The sequence below is a fragment of the Ranitomeya imitator genome, chromosome 4, assembly GCF_032444005.1.
Source record: "Ranitomeya imitator isolate aRanImi1 chromosome 4, aRanImi1.pri, whole genome shotgun sequence".
Taxonomy (NCBI): Eukaryota; Metazoa; Chordata; class Amphibia; order Anura; family Dendrobatidae; genus Ranitomeya; species Ranitomeya imitator.
Genome location: NC_091285.1, coordinates 356,037,094 through 356,051,907, shown reverse-complemented (window position 1 = coordinate 356,051,907; position 14,814 = coordinate 356,037,094). Strand labels below are relative to the sequence as shown.

Below are 14,814 nucleotides of genomic sequence, written 5' to 3'. Positions count from 1 at the left end.
ATTTGACATGCTCCTTCTGTATGACATAATAATCAACACGTTTTGAAGATCCATATACAGTGGAGCACATAGAGAGGGATTCCTGGTCTTCATTCCTTTATTATCACAAAGATAGATGTAGCTGCAAATTGGAAGAAATTATATAGCATTAACTTATCATGACAGATGTGAATCAAGCTCTAGGTTGAGGTAAAAGAATTGTTAGAAAGCTCAGCACAATTTCCCAGTTTACCTCTGCTTGTTTCTTCACTCTGCTCCTCACTCCTTCTTCCCCTCTCTTTATAGAGTATTTATAGGCAGTGTAATGTAAAACTTCACTAAGCTGGCAACCTGTTTTGTCTTGAGCAATATAGAGATGAGCTGCTTTTTTAAAAAAGTGGATGGTAAGTTCAAGAGACACGGGGAGGAGGAAGAAGTGGTTCATAAGCGGAGACAGAAGCAGATTTTTCTGATAATATATATCAAAAAGTTTCTTATATTCATTTGTATTACTGATGTATGCAAGGTTTAAGAAAACTACAGTTTCCATTTAAATCTGTTAACCAATCTGTTTACATCCGTCAAAGTGCCTATAACACCCTTTGGAGAAGGGGAGAGAAGCTGGAGGTAGAAATTGGCAGGATATACAATGAGAAAAAGCTAAGGTTTCTAATGCAAAGGAAAAACTGCTAAAATTGCAGCATACAAGACCTACAATGGCCACAAATAACATTATTCCTCATGTATACCCACATGACAGCTTATACTAGAAATTTATATGAATGAGTAGTAACGCGTTAAGTGAAAGTCTTATTGTGTGTCATTCACAGGTGATAAAGGAAAGGATGGACGTGCCTGTGTGTGAACAGTATCATGTATCTCGAACCATATACTCTGAGACAACTTTCCAAGAGGAAAATGAGAAGACTGAACTCGTACAGAAAAGTATTCCACAAAAATTAAAGAATAACTGCAGGTTGAGACTAAAATTATTTTCTTACTGACAAGTTTAAGTTTTTATGTAAGATGGTTGAATCTGCATAAAACGAATGTTACTCTAGCACTTATCCCGAGCTCTAAATTTGAAAGTTGCCATAAAAAAAGGTATCATCTAGTTGAGGCTTACTGTACCTGTTCCAATTCAGAAAAATTACTTAGACATCTGATTCAGTTATCTGCTGAATATCAGCAAGGGTCCTTTTACATGAGTATAAGAACTGCCCCAAAACAAATGCAGATCGATGATATAGGAAGACGATCAGTGCTCATTTACTTCTTTAACATGATAAAATAATTGTGAGGGCTTCATCCGAATGATCGTTCATACAAATCTCCATACAGAACTCTATTGCTGTAAAGGAGTGGGACTTACTGCTGACCAACACCGTTGGCAATTTTTGAGCCAAACAGAGATAGATACAAAAAAGAAAAATATCTGTCTGCCAGAAAAAAACTGAAGACAACAGGAAAATTGCTAGCACAGTTAGAGATGGAGGTGCCTCCAGTAGGTTCCCAAACCGTAGAATGTGATATAGAAGACCGGGCACACTCTCTTGAATGCAGTGAAGAATTTTAATGTGCAATAATATTATAATATTGCACATTAAAATTCTTAACTGCGTACAAGAGAGTGTGCCCGGTCTTCAATATCAGAAAAAAACGAAAGGGCTGATACATCAAAGTGTTTACGCAATTTTTTTCTGTGTAAAACAATTAAAAAAATTACATTTTTTTTCTCAAGGCAATGTTGTGCAAGAGTTTTTTGACATTTAGCATTTTCACTCCAGATTTAGCCAGGCCCGCCAAAATGGGCAGAGATGAGGAGGAGTGAGACAAGCTGTGGCATTAAAATTGACGGGACAGGAGTATCATTTATGGCACACACCACTGACAAAATATGCTGAATTCAACACATTGTACTCCAGCGAGCACTTCATTAAGACTGATGTGCGTAAGGCCAGTCAAAATAAATCAGTCAGTAAATGTGTGCTCCAGCCAAACGCCACAACTTTTTATTGCACCATTTGCAATAAACTATTACATCGATGATTCCACAGTATCTTGCTAAGTGATAAGTCAGTGCTCTGGGTAATAAGATTCTATAGCTGATGCTGATTTTAGTAAGTTACTACTTTTCTACTAATAGCAAAAGTAATTTTACTTGTTTATTCTCTTCTTTGCAGCTGTACTCCAACAACAGCTCATCTAAAGCTCAAGCAATTTTTTCCAATTCTTAGCTGGTTACCGAAATACCGTTGGAAAGAGTGGCTTGTCCATGATATTATCTCAGGACTATGTACAGGGCTTGTTGGCACATTACAAGGTACGTTTTTCCACTATGCAAGTTTCTTAAACAGATAACAAAAAAACAAAAAAGAATATCCACTATGTATGAATACAAATATATATTTATTAAAGAATTTAATTTTACATAAAATATAAAAATGTCACCAAAAATACCTTATTTCTCAGAAGGGCAGTAGTCCTGACAATAAAGAAGTCTGGTTAGGGAAATAATCAAGGACCACTCAAAAACATATACAGTCACTACCATATAAGTTCAAGAAAAGTGGCACTGGGATTTCAGCTGAATGAGGACATATACTTTAGCTGCTGGTAGACTAGAATATTCTATTTTATATTTATTTGTCTTGTTATATCGTGAAGTTTTCACTTTAGTCACAGGAATGATCTCTTGGCTCTCGCCAAACCATAAGTATACCAAATGGCATCTTATCAAGTGTTCCCTTCATCCACATCCGTAAACTCTCTGTTAGGACTGGCGGAACGCACCAAGTTAAAGATGTAATGGTATTAGGTGCGTTCGCAGTCCGAGGTCCACCGTGCAGGTGAAAATCTGCTGCTATGTGAATGGCGGCACTATATGGCGGTACAATGTGACTACACACACGGGTTAACTTCACCCTGTGTGAAGGAAGCGATCCCTGTTAAGTCACAGGGTCGCGGTACCGCACAGAGAGCGCAAACAAGGAACCACAGAACTCTATCCCAGGACACAGGATTAGAGTTAGAGTAGACCTCTTGCGATCGACACCACAATTGGGGTATCAGAGGTAACTATAATGCACAGAAGTGTATGCTGTGCCACACTAGCGGACACCACTAACCACCCAGACTTGGATCAGGAAAGCGCTGAGAAAGCACACGGCGCCGCACTGGCGGTCACAGCAACTAGACGCTGTAATGTGTGTTTCGTGCTGATGGCTTAGTCGGGCGCTAGATAGCTACCATCATTCGCGAACAGTCAACAACACTAGGAATGGGAATGATTTAGGAGCTTTCATCCATCGACATACATCCATCTACACACACACATTATATCAAGTCAATACTAGCTCATGACCGTGCGGTAAACATATATCAATGTTTATATCAAAGTAACACATCGAAATACTTCGGGGACATAGTGCGGGGCGCATACGCAGTAATGCTTTTTGGCTTCGCCTGCAGTTGGGCAAAGCATACTGCGCATGCGCGACCGAAGATTGTATTGCGCACGCACCAACTATGGCGCACAAGTACTCTAATTCACTAACATATTGCGGACAACAGGGACGGACGGGGTGGAGAAATTAAGATGAAACGCCGCCCATCGGACAGGTAAAAAGTCATTTAAATATCCCGCCAATTTGAGGTGACAGAGTCCCTTTAAATTGTACAGTAACCAATGAAACAGGAAGTAAAACTCTAATGAGAACATTGTCAACAGATGGCGCTGTTGAATAAGTTATCACAATACAGTGATTAAATGTTATCAATACACTACAATTCAATATTACAAAACATTGTAAACTGATTATATGTATTTGTATAAAGGCATGACCCTTTCCTCGATTCAGCCTAGAGTAATCACATTAAGTGTACAGAAAAAACTGACCTGAGAGAAGAAATAAGAATGCCTATTTTAGTCTAGATCAACAGAAAAACTGAACTCAATAAAAATTATGTTCAAAATTGTTCCCCAGTGTTATCAATATCTGATCAGTTATGGTGCGACACCTAGCATCCCCGCCGATCAGCTGTTCTTGGTATCAGCGACAGCCAGAACTGACCAGGTACAGAACTGACAGCGCAGCTCTGTGTACTGTATATTGGGCGTGACTGGGTGCTGCCATATTCATATGCATATTCCATATTCAAATCAATAGGAGGCGAATGTGCAGTATCCTAAGGGTACCGTCACACATAACGATATCGTTAACGATATCGTTGCTTTTTGTGACGTAGCAACGATATCGTTAACTAAATCTTTATGTGTGACAGCGACCAACGATCAGGCCCCTGCTGGGAGATCGTTGGTCGCTGGGGAAAGTCCAGCACTTTATTTTGTCGCTGGATCTCCTGCTGACATCGCTGAATCGGCGTGTGTGACGCCGATTCAGCGATGTCTTCACTGGTAACCAGGGTAAATATCAGGTTACTAAGCGCAGGGCCGCGCTTAGTAACCTGATGTTTACCCTGGTTACTGTTGTAAATGTAAAAAAACAAACACTACATACTTACATTCCGGTGTCTGGTCAGGTCCCTGCGCTTAGTAACCCGATGTTTACCCTGGTTACCCGGGGACTTCGGGATCGTTGGTCGCTGGAGAGCTGCCGTTGTCGGTATTGCTGCAGTGTCGCTTAGTGTGACGGTACCTTTAGGCTAGGCCATCAATATTAAAATAATGGACAACCTCTTTAAGTATTCTTAATCAACTATAGGTATGCACAGCCAATATTGTGAGCAAGACGGACTTGAGCTGCCTTTTCACAGTGGATGAAAAGATGAAGAGGCGGGGGAGGGGAAGAAGTGTCTGATAAGTGCTCACAGACGCAGATTTCTCTTATAAGACACAAGACAAAGTTTCTTATAGCCGCCTGTACTATTGATTTGTGTAAAGTGTGTTGTTAGTACAGTTCCTTTTGAAGCAAGAATGTGTTCTGTGTGTTTCTAGGTTTGGCATTTGCGCTCCTTGCTGAGGTTCCAGTGGGATATGGACTATATTCTTCCTTCTTTCCCATCTTGACATATTTCTTCTTGGGAACATCTCGGCACATTTCAGTTGGTAGGTTCTTATACAATCCAGATGCAGAACAATACTTGCTTTTAACTTTTAAACACTCTTATAATATTGATGTCCCTATTGTTGGGTTCCCAGAAGATTAGAGGGATTGAAGAAAATATTGCAGTTAGACTGAACCCCTGATGAGCACTCTGTTTCCCATACACGGAAAATCTTTTTTATTAATCTATAAAACATGTTTTAATTCATAAATATAACATTTATGCCAACAGGACCATTTCCAGTTATCTGTTTAATGGTTGGACAAGTTGTACTTGCTTTGGCTCCCGATGAAAAATTCAGAATTGCAAATTCCACATTCAATGAAACACAGATAGATTACGAAGGCCGAGATGCTGCGAGAGTCGTCATATCAAGCACTTTGTGCTTCCTGATAGGAATAATACAGGTAGTACATTTAATATCTCTGGAAATCACCTAAACTGTACAAATGTGCTTATTATTTCTGCATTGTCCCGGTATGCCCAGAGTCTTCTAAATAATCTGCAGCAACATTTGCCTTACAGATGGGTAAATACCCAGCAAGTCTTCAACATAATAGGCATTCACCACTTGCCTTTAAATCATCAGTGGAATAATTTGCTGCCTATGAATGTATATTCATACAGTTTTTGTTTTTTTACTAATTAACCTTTTGGCAAAGTAGCCATTTTGTTTTTCAATTTGGTGTCAGCTTACTGTCTTGATGGAGAAAAATCATTTTTATTTTTCTATTGCATTGCGAATGGTTTATCGGCAGCTACTAAAGGAAAAGTGAAGTGATAGCATCATGGGCTTGTAGTCATCATGGGACGCTATGATGGGAATTTATTATGCCCTTCATGTCTGCTTTCTGGCGTAAAAAAGTCTCAAATGTGTCACAAACGGTATATGTGCAAAATTGTATATTGCACCTGAAATCTATGGCAGACCTAAGCGCCAGTAAGCACTTTTCTTTTTTTTTTAATTGAATTATGTAGAATTTCAACATGCTGGATTCTTTGAATGATGATTCCAGCACATCAGTCTTACAATATAATCCTCCTACAGGTGCACGGGCGCATGAGCTTGTCAGACGGTAATGGTGAAAAGATGTCCGGCCCTCCGTAAGTGGGCTAAAATATTCAAATTAATTTCAGGAACTTAAATATAGACAAGACGTCCTAATCACCAAAACTGAGCTGTCCTGTCTAGATTTATGTTCTTGAAATAAATTTGATTACTTTAGTCCACTCATGGAGTGCCGGATATCTTTCAGTGCTAAATCCTTGTTTTTAAGGCAGCTGCCAAAGTAGTGTGAGCACCTTTAAGGGAACCTGACAACTGATACATGCTGCTCAATAGACAGACAGCATGTATCAGACGCTGGCTGTGTGTCTTTAGACATATGGATTTAACTTTGCAACACTGTGGTGTTTCAGAGGAAAACAAGTATAGTAGCTGCTGGGTACCCATCCGCACAGGAGACTAGTTGAACTACTTGGACAGGCGGCGTGGTGGCTTCTCCTTGCCTGCCTCCCTGGAATAACAAGTCTCTTCCTGTGTACCTTTATAGAGAAAGACCTGTCACTCAAGGGGAGCGGGTAGGGAGAACCCACCAGGGACCCACCTGTCCAGCTAGTCTCCTATTAAGCTTTGTCTCTCTGAAACTCCGCGGCGTTCCAGAGTCAAACCTACCTGGCTGAGATCATACATTCAGTGCCCGTGGATGGAGCAGAATGTAGGCGCTGTGAGGTTCCCTTCACTCTGTGGAGCATGCATATTATTCCTGCACCACTTACCACCGGCAGAACTGGAGATTTAACCATTCTTTGCGTTTTTCGTTTTTTATCACCAGTTTGTATTAGGGGCACTACAGTTTGGCTTTGTTGTCCGGTACCTGGGAGATCCATTAGTTCGAGGATTTACCACAGCTGCTGCTTTCCAAGTATTCATCTCACAGATCAAACTGATTTTCAACATCCCTTCAACAAACTACAGCGGAGTGATGTCAATATTTTATGTAAGTCCTGAAACGGAATCCTACAGTATTACACTAGGTCCTCTTGTATCTCTTACTCTTTGTATCCACATATTCTATTCACATGATACTGACCCGTATTACTCTGTATATTGTGCTTAAAAGAAGTCTGTATTGTGTCATCCTGAAATGTGTAAAGTGATATTTCCTATACTTGTTTCTGCAATACTAAGCATCTGTTTTTATTTTTATTTTTTAGACAATCATTGATATCTTTGCAAAAATAAGTAAAACAAACTTCGCAGATCTTATGGCCGGATTGATAACTTTAGTGTTATGTTTGGTCGTGAAAGAGTTAAACGAGAGATATAAACATATTTTTCGCATTCCTATTCCCATTGAAGTCATCGTGGTAAGTGGAGTTCTACGTTCTGGATGTCAAATTATATTTAGAAATAGTCTGATTTTGTTAGCTAGTTGGGATTTTTAATAATTGTCAATAAGAAATAATAAGAAAATGAGGCATGGTTTAACATAGGTAGACACATAAAGGGAACCTGATGGCTGACACATGTAGCCTGATCAATGGACGACATGTAAGATTGCAGCCAGGTATGTTTGCCCCTGAAATGTGGTGGAAAAATATACATAATCTATACACCTGCCACTCAAGGGGAGCGGGTGCGGAGAAGCTCACCTGTCCAACTAATCTCCCCTGCACCTTTTATTAAAGTATTTTCTTTATCTGCAATGTCGCAGTGTTTCAGAGTCATACATAACAGCCAGTGTCTGATATATGCTGCCCGTGGATCGGGAAGCATGTACCAGATGTCAAGTTTCCTTTAAGTCTACAAAGTTGTGCCACCTAGGGAAGCCGTAGGACATATGGAGAATAAGACTGCCCTCTAGTGGAATTCTTCTAGGTGACCGATCTGACAACTGTATTGGAAAAATATTTGTACTCGTTCTGTACTCTACCAAACGCAATATTATTCACATACTTTTGTAGACTACGAATTAAAAAAATGCAAAAAATAATTAGTAGAAAGTAGAACTGTAGAACAATGGTGAGTAAGTCATTTTCTCAGGGGGCCACATGGGAAACTGGGATGAACCAATTGGCTGATGGTAATTCTGCTCAGTACCAATTTCGTTGCTTTATAAAAGGCTGTAATTATATGGTTTTAATTAGCCATAGCTGGAAAGAAGGGCTTGTTGCAATAAATCTTAGTAACATATATTAGCAGTAGCCGTTAATCAACTATATCTGCAGCAGTAATCATCCCTCAGGTGCCGTTCCCTCTACATCTCACCCTGGGTCCCCGTCCCCGAGGGCGGGACAGAGACAGCCAAAGGACCGAATAGTGACTACAGTATTTTACTCAGTCTGTAATCCAGGATAACATTTTAAATAACAAAGAGAAAGTGATGGATCTGAGCCATCCCTACTACTTCCATAACCCCCCTCACATGCAGTAAATATTGCAAGAGACGAGTGTGAGGTCATTTACTGTTTTGTAAGATAAGGGTACTGGTCTTCCAAAATATAATGAGTTTATGCATGAAAGTAAAGGACAGGTTTAATCAAAGAATATACAACTGCTAGATTTTTTTTTTTACGCATTTTTGCAGTTTATTTTTGATTGTAAAAAATGCTATGAATGTTTTTCATCTGTCCCAAGACTATTTATTCATCCATATTTAAAGTAGCACTCCTCCAAATAAGGTTTTTTATTCTTTTAATATATTTCAGTCATCACATTATATAGCACTGTGTACTTACAATTGCTCATTTTGCCTTTCTACCCAGCTAATTCTTCTCTTCTCTATTTTCACTGCTCTTGACTCATGACCCAGCTGCTGCCTTCTCCTCTGCCAGGGACTTTTGCAGTGATGACTTTTCAGGGAAAAGAGGCATCCTGTTTCAACATAGAGCTTAGAATGATTCAGCTAGTCTATTTCTAATCACCTGACTTCATAGACCTAATGGAAAAGAGAAGAATTAGCTGGGTAGAAAGGCAAAATTATCAAATGTAAATACACAGTGCCATATAATATGATGACTGCAATATATTAAGAGGATAAACATTTTGATGGGAGGAATGCTTCATTGATATGCACTTTTTCAGAATTTTTTGTAAGTCTATTGTAAAATTATGAGCATGCAACATTTTCAAAAACATATGCCATGGACCCAAAAAATACACTTAAAGTGAAAAAAGAAACAAGAAACCCCAGCATCACCACTCCACAAAAAACTGCTTCAAATGCACTTTATATTTTACCATTGGCAAAAAATCCTCTAAAAACTGTCATGATAAATAATGCATAAAAAATGTTGTTTTTCCTAAAAGCGATTTATGTAAAAACACCCTTAGGCTAAGCTCACGCATGTGTATTAAAAAATCGTCATTTTTTATGGATGAAAATAGGATGATTTGTCCACTATATTGTATCTGAATGACATTCATTTTTTACACATCAGGAATGAATAAAAGACCACATATAGTCTCAGATGGTAGTAATCACAATGTATCTGTAAAAATCAGATGCTATACAGTTGATCCGTATGGGATCTAATTTTTTTTGCATATCCATAGACTTGAATTGTCGAGTCTCATACAAAATATGGCTGAGATAAGTGCATGCTGTCATTGTTCCATGTGGACATTCAGTCCATGTAAAATGATTGTCACCAGAACAGCTCTATGGTATAATATTGGTCAGTGTGCTGTCTGTGTGATGTCCATTTTTTCAATGGATAACACTCACTAAAAAAAAATGGCCTCGGAACCATAGCTTTAAAATAGTTGGAGGCCCTGGTCATTTATTATCAGATTTGATCTATTTTTTATTTTTGTATATGCTGACATTGGTGAGCTGTTAATACCCTACAAAAAAGGGTAACTTTTCAAGAAACTAGAATTAAGGATTTCAAGGATATGGTGTTAGCTAAAAATGTGAGTTTACAACTGATTTGCCATTTCTACAAAGTTCATGTAGATTTTCTCAGACTCTCCATCTATAGCTGTAGCAATTACCGGACTTTTAATTACTAAACCTTTTCCGCACTGTGTGTAAAATGACAAGTGAATGTCATCCATTTGTCTATAAGAATTCTCATTCCCTTTGCTTTAATCCTCAGGCAGTGGTTGCTACAGGGATTTCATATGGAGTTAACTTGGAGGAAACTTATAATGCTGCCATTGTGAAGAATGTTCCAAGGGGGTAAGTAAAAATCTTATGCCCTGTTCTCTTCTACAACATGGTTGGAAACCACAACATAGTGCTTGAGTCAAGAAAAGATGGACATCACTAGCACTCAACAGACCCTACTGACTATTAATGGGTCCATTGGGTTTTGCTAAGGCATCTGATGTTTTGATCTAAACTACAACAGGGGCTCTGACTCACATGTGAACATAGCCTGATACAGCACATTGCAGATGTATTTCTATTTCTCAAATACCAAGTGTGAGGTAGTGACCCCTGTTACAGCTAGGGGACGCTGTTTGTGCTCTCCAGAATGCGCACAGAGGCGTAGTGAGGCCATGAGGGTGTATGGCAGTCACAGGTGTGGCTGTGATTAGACTGGTAAAGCAGTGACTGATTAAGAGCCCTGTAGTAGAGGGGAGGCATGTCAGTGTTGGTTTAGAGGCAGACAGAACAGTTGTCTGCAGAGCTCTTTCTGTGTGGAGCAACACTGGGGCAGAAGGAACCAAAGAGACTGACACCCTGCATCCCGGGCTGGCTTGTGTTTGCCAGGCTGCAATCCGGAGGATAGCATGAGGTGCACAGCGTGAGTAAAGAGACTTGGTATCGGCGTGCGGTTGCCCCAGAGAAATTGGACAGAGTGATGTCTGGCCTGTGTAGGGACTAAAAATTAAAGCCGGTAACTGTGTATTTCTAATGGACTGAGTGAAGAAGCCGTGTACTGTGTATTTTGCTTTAGCCTGGATGAAGAAGCCGTTTACTGTGTATTGCTAATAGACTGTATGAAGTAACACAATAAAGGAACATTTTGTGTGAACTTGCTTGGGTCACTGCCGTTTCACTGCGTATGGTCCTACCGCTGCATTACACAAGTCAGTTATTGTGTCCTATGAAGGCGTAATAGTAGAATATAGTATGAAATACTTTTCTGTGGCAACTACGAAAATACCCATCATTATAGAAACCCGTTAAATTAAGCTACTGACAGAGAAACACTAAGTTTCCTGCCGCATTTCTCACTTAATTAGCTAAATTATGTTACTTGTGCATTTCTCATTGCGATTTTCATGCGTTTTTCTTCCAGTTTTTTTCAGTTGCGGTTCTGTATTTTTTTGGGGGTATGTCATGTGTAAAGCTGCAGCAGCTTCGTACGCAGTGACCCACAGATTCAAACACAAAAAGTCTCTTTTAATGTGTTTCTTCACAGCATTAAAGTCCACTTCACATAAATGCATATAACTTCAGTGATCAATTTACACCAGTTCAAAGTAATACATATCACATGGCTTTAGATTTGCGGTCCCTAAACAGGCCAGACTTCCCTTGTCCAGTTTCCCTGGGCGACTGCATGCCATCTCACAGTCTCTATACGTCTCCATACACACAGTCTCATATGTTGCAGACACTACACACGCCAGCCCTCCTCTGACTAGTTCTCGTGGGTGTCCTGCATCAGTCTCTTACAGACTCCTTACTCACACAATCGTACACAGTTCAGCATAGCAGCCGGGCACCATATCCACCTGTTTGCAATCATTGCACATGCTAGTCCTCTTTCGGGTACAGGACATCCACCTCCTGGCACAGGACTATCCACATCCGACTCCTACGGGCACAGGATATCCATCTCCGGGCACAGGACTGTCCACATCCGAGACCAGTACCATGGACGACTTGCATCTCTGTGTACGCTGCGGGTGCCAGCTGCCCTGGGTGCTGGCTTCCATGCACTCTGCAGACCAGCACACACCAGACTGACACTGATGTGCGCCTGCACGGCCTGACACACCCATACCCCTTACTGCAGGGCTTTTAAACACACACAAACCTGTGGCCTTCAGCCACCTGGAAAACCCGGACCGGAAATCCGTGACTCATGCACACCTATGGACTTCATCCGTCTGCATGCATATTCTGGGGAGAACAAACAGCGCCCCCTAGCTGTATCAGAGGCCACAGCCTCACATATCCTCCCCCTGTTCATACCTGTGGGGTTGAACACTTCTTACCCCGTATGGGCGCGAGATAATAAGGCATCGGTATGACCCTGTGACATCCCCGCCTAAAACAGCGTTTTCAGTTTCTCCTGCCAACACCTCTAGGGGGAAGCCTATTGGGATTACACTCTGACCCTAATTTGGCGACCCCTATGGCAGGCATCTCAATATTTTCAGGTTCCATGCCCAAAACACTACATAAACACATTCTCTGCTGCAACTGCAGCGCCTCTAGCTGCTGCTGCCAGAACTACAGCTCCTGCTGCGCAGAATTCGTGGACCAGCCGATCCACAGCAAGTCTTCGTAACCCCACCGAGTTACCGCCAGAAGCCTTCAATCTTCATGGCCCCGCCGAGCCACAGCAAGCTGTCTTGAGAAGAAAAAAAAACAATTCCAACCGACTTTGCACAATGCTATGCAGCACGCATTGGGGTATGCCTCAGTTCACACTGCCCCTCGCATTCTCCACCATATGTAAAGCTGCAGCAGCTTCGTACGCAGTGAAGAAGCAATGACCCACAAATTCAAACACAAAAAGTCTCTTTTAATGTGTTTCTTCACAGCATTAAAGTCCACTTCACATAAATGCATATAACTTCAGTGATCAATTTACACCAGTTCAAAGTAATGCATATCACATGGCTTTAGATTTGCGGTCCCTAAACAGGCCAGACTTCCCTTGTCCAGTTTCCCTGGGCGACCGCACGCCATCTCACAGTCTCTATACGTCTCCATACACACAGCCTCATATGTTGCAGACACTACACACACCAGCCCTCCTCTGACTAGTTCTCGTGGGTGTCCTGCATCGCTGTATCACAGTCTCTTACAGACTCATTACTCACACAGTCGTACACAGTTCAGGATATCCTCCGGATAGCAGCCGGGCACCATATCCACCTCCGGGCACAGGACTGTCCACATCCGAGACCAGTACCATGGACGACTTGCATCTCTGTGTACGCTGCGGGTGCCAGGCTATCAGCTGCCCTGGGTGCTGGCTCTGCTGGCCTCCATGCACTCTGCAGACCAGCACACACCAGACTGACATTGATGTGCGCCTGACACACCCATACCCCTTACTGCAGGAGTTTAAAACACACACAAACTTGTGGCCTTCAGCCACCTGGAAAACCCGGACCGGAAATCCATGACTCTCATGCACACCTATGGACTTCATCCGTCTGCATGCACATTCTGGGGAGAACAAACAGCACCCCCTAGCTGTATCAGAGGCCACAGCCTCACACATGTTTTAAATAAAACTGCTTAGTTTTGTAAATGTCTTGCACAAAAAACAAAAAAACAAAATGCAGAATGTGGATGAGATTAAGTTACAAGTCATCCACAGATTTTACAAGTAGAAAATCCACGCCAAATAAGCTACGAGTGAATCTTAGCCCCAGGCTGGGTTCAGACAAGTATATGAAGAATCTTTGGATTATCATCCAGAATACATGGACGATTTTCATTCACATTTTTATCCGCTTGCTCTCCGTGTGTCCATATAGTAGGTCCATGGGACATCCGATTTTTAGACATCAACAATTTAAAATGTACGTTTTCAAATAAGGTTTCAATAGGATAATAATGGCAATATATCAGTACAAATTGGATGCTATGTAAAGGATGTATGGAATCCGATATTTTTGCGCACCCATAGACTTGAATGGGTGAGTCTTGCCCAATATACATGCAAGTTTCGTTTTTTTCTCACTCGTACCCTCGCTCCAAGTGAAGGAAACTCATCGGAACAGCAATATTGAATTACATTGGTCAGTGTGTTGTCTGATTTTTACTTGGTCGGCACACATCTGATCGAGAATAGGGGGAATAGTGTGTAGACAGTAATAAAATGGAACTCTAAGGCTACGTTTCCACAATGAGCTCTTGGTGCTTTTTGACACTGTATTTTTGCTTCATCAAAAACGCAACGTCTTAGGCCTCCTTCACACATCAGTTTTTAGCTGTCAGGCACAATCTGGCTAATTTTGCAAAAAACGGTTCCGTTGCAAATTGTGAAAACTGATGTACTGGATCCGTATTTTTGCTGGATCCCTTTTTGTTTCTAACCTGGGGATAGAGTTTGCACTTCCTGTTCCGGGGTGAGAGAGAGAGTTTCCAGAATGGACAATGCATGATTTCTTAAAAAAAAAATGGAATCGGTCGCCGGATTCCATCATTTAACCTCACATTTCATCTGTTTTTCACCGGATCAGTTGTTGTGCGGTTTTTCACTGGACAGAAAAAATGTTCCTTTGTACGTTTTCTCCGGCCGCCGGAAAACTAATTTTGGACGAATCCGGCAAAAAACGGATGAAACGTGAGACTATCAGGCACAATCCAGCGCTAAAGCAAGTCTATGAGAGAAAAACGGATCCGGCAGCAACTTTTACTGGATCCGTTTTTTTTTTCAAAATTCGCCGGATTGTGCCTAAGGGCAAAAACCTGATGTGTGAAAGGGGCCTTACAGTTCCAGCAAAGTGGATGGGATTTATAGAAAATTCACGTGCTCTATGCTTATTTTTAACGCATTAAAAACTGACCTGCGATGTGCTTTTCAAATTTGCAGCATGTCAATTTCTCTAGCGGGTACGAC

General features: G+C 41.1%; 1 protein-coding gene across 1 annotated transcript in view; it reads left to right on the top strand.

The window, feature by feature from the left end:
* Nucleotides 1–814: 814 nt before the first annotated feature.
* The window catches only part of LOC138676120 (pendrin-like), a 105,270-nt gene continuing 91,270 nt past the window's right edge, over nucleotides 815–14,814 (top strand). Inside the window, exons 1-7 of the mRNA XM_069765058.1 lie at nucleotides 815–955; nucleotides 2,163–2,302; nucleotides 4,937–5,047; nucleotides 5,278–5,453; nucleotides 6,882–7,046; nucleotides 7,264–7,416; nucleotides 10,150–10,232. Coding sequence (XP_069621159.1) covers nucleotides 825–955; nucleotides 2,163–2,302; nucleotides 4,937–5,047; nucleotides 5,278–5,453; nucleotides 6,882–7,046; nucleotides 7,264–7,416; nucleotides 10,150–10,232 — 959 coding nt within the window. The 5' untranslated portion in view covers nucleotides 815–824. The remainder of the gene's footprint in view (nucleotides 956–2,162; nucleotides 2,303–4,936; nucleotides 5,048–5,277; nucleotides 5,454–6,881; nucleotides 7,047–7,263; nucleotides 7,417–10,149; nucleotides 10,233–14,814) is intronic.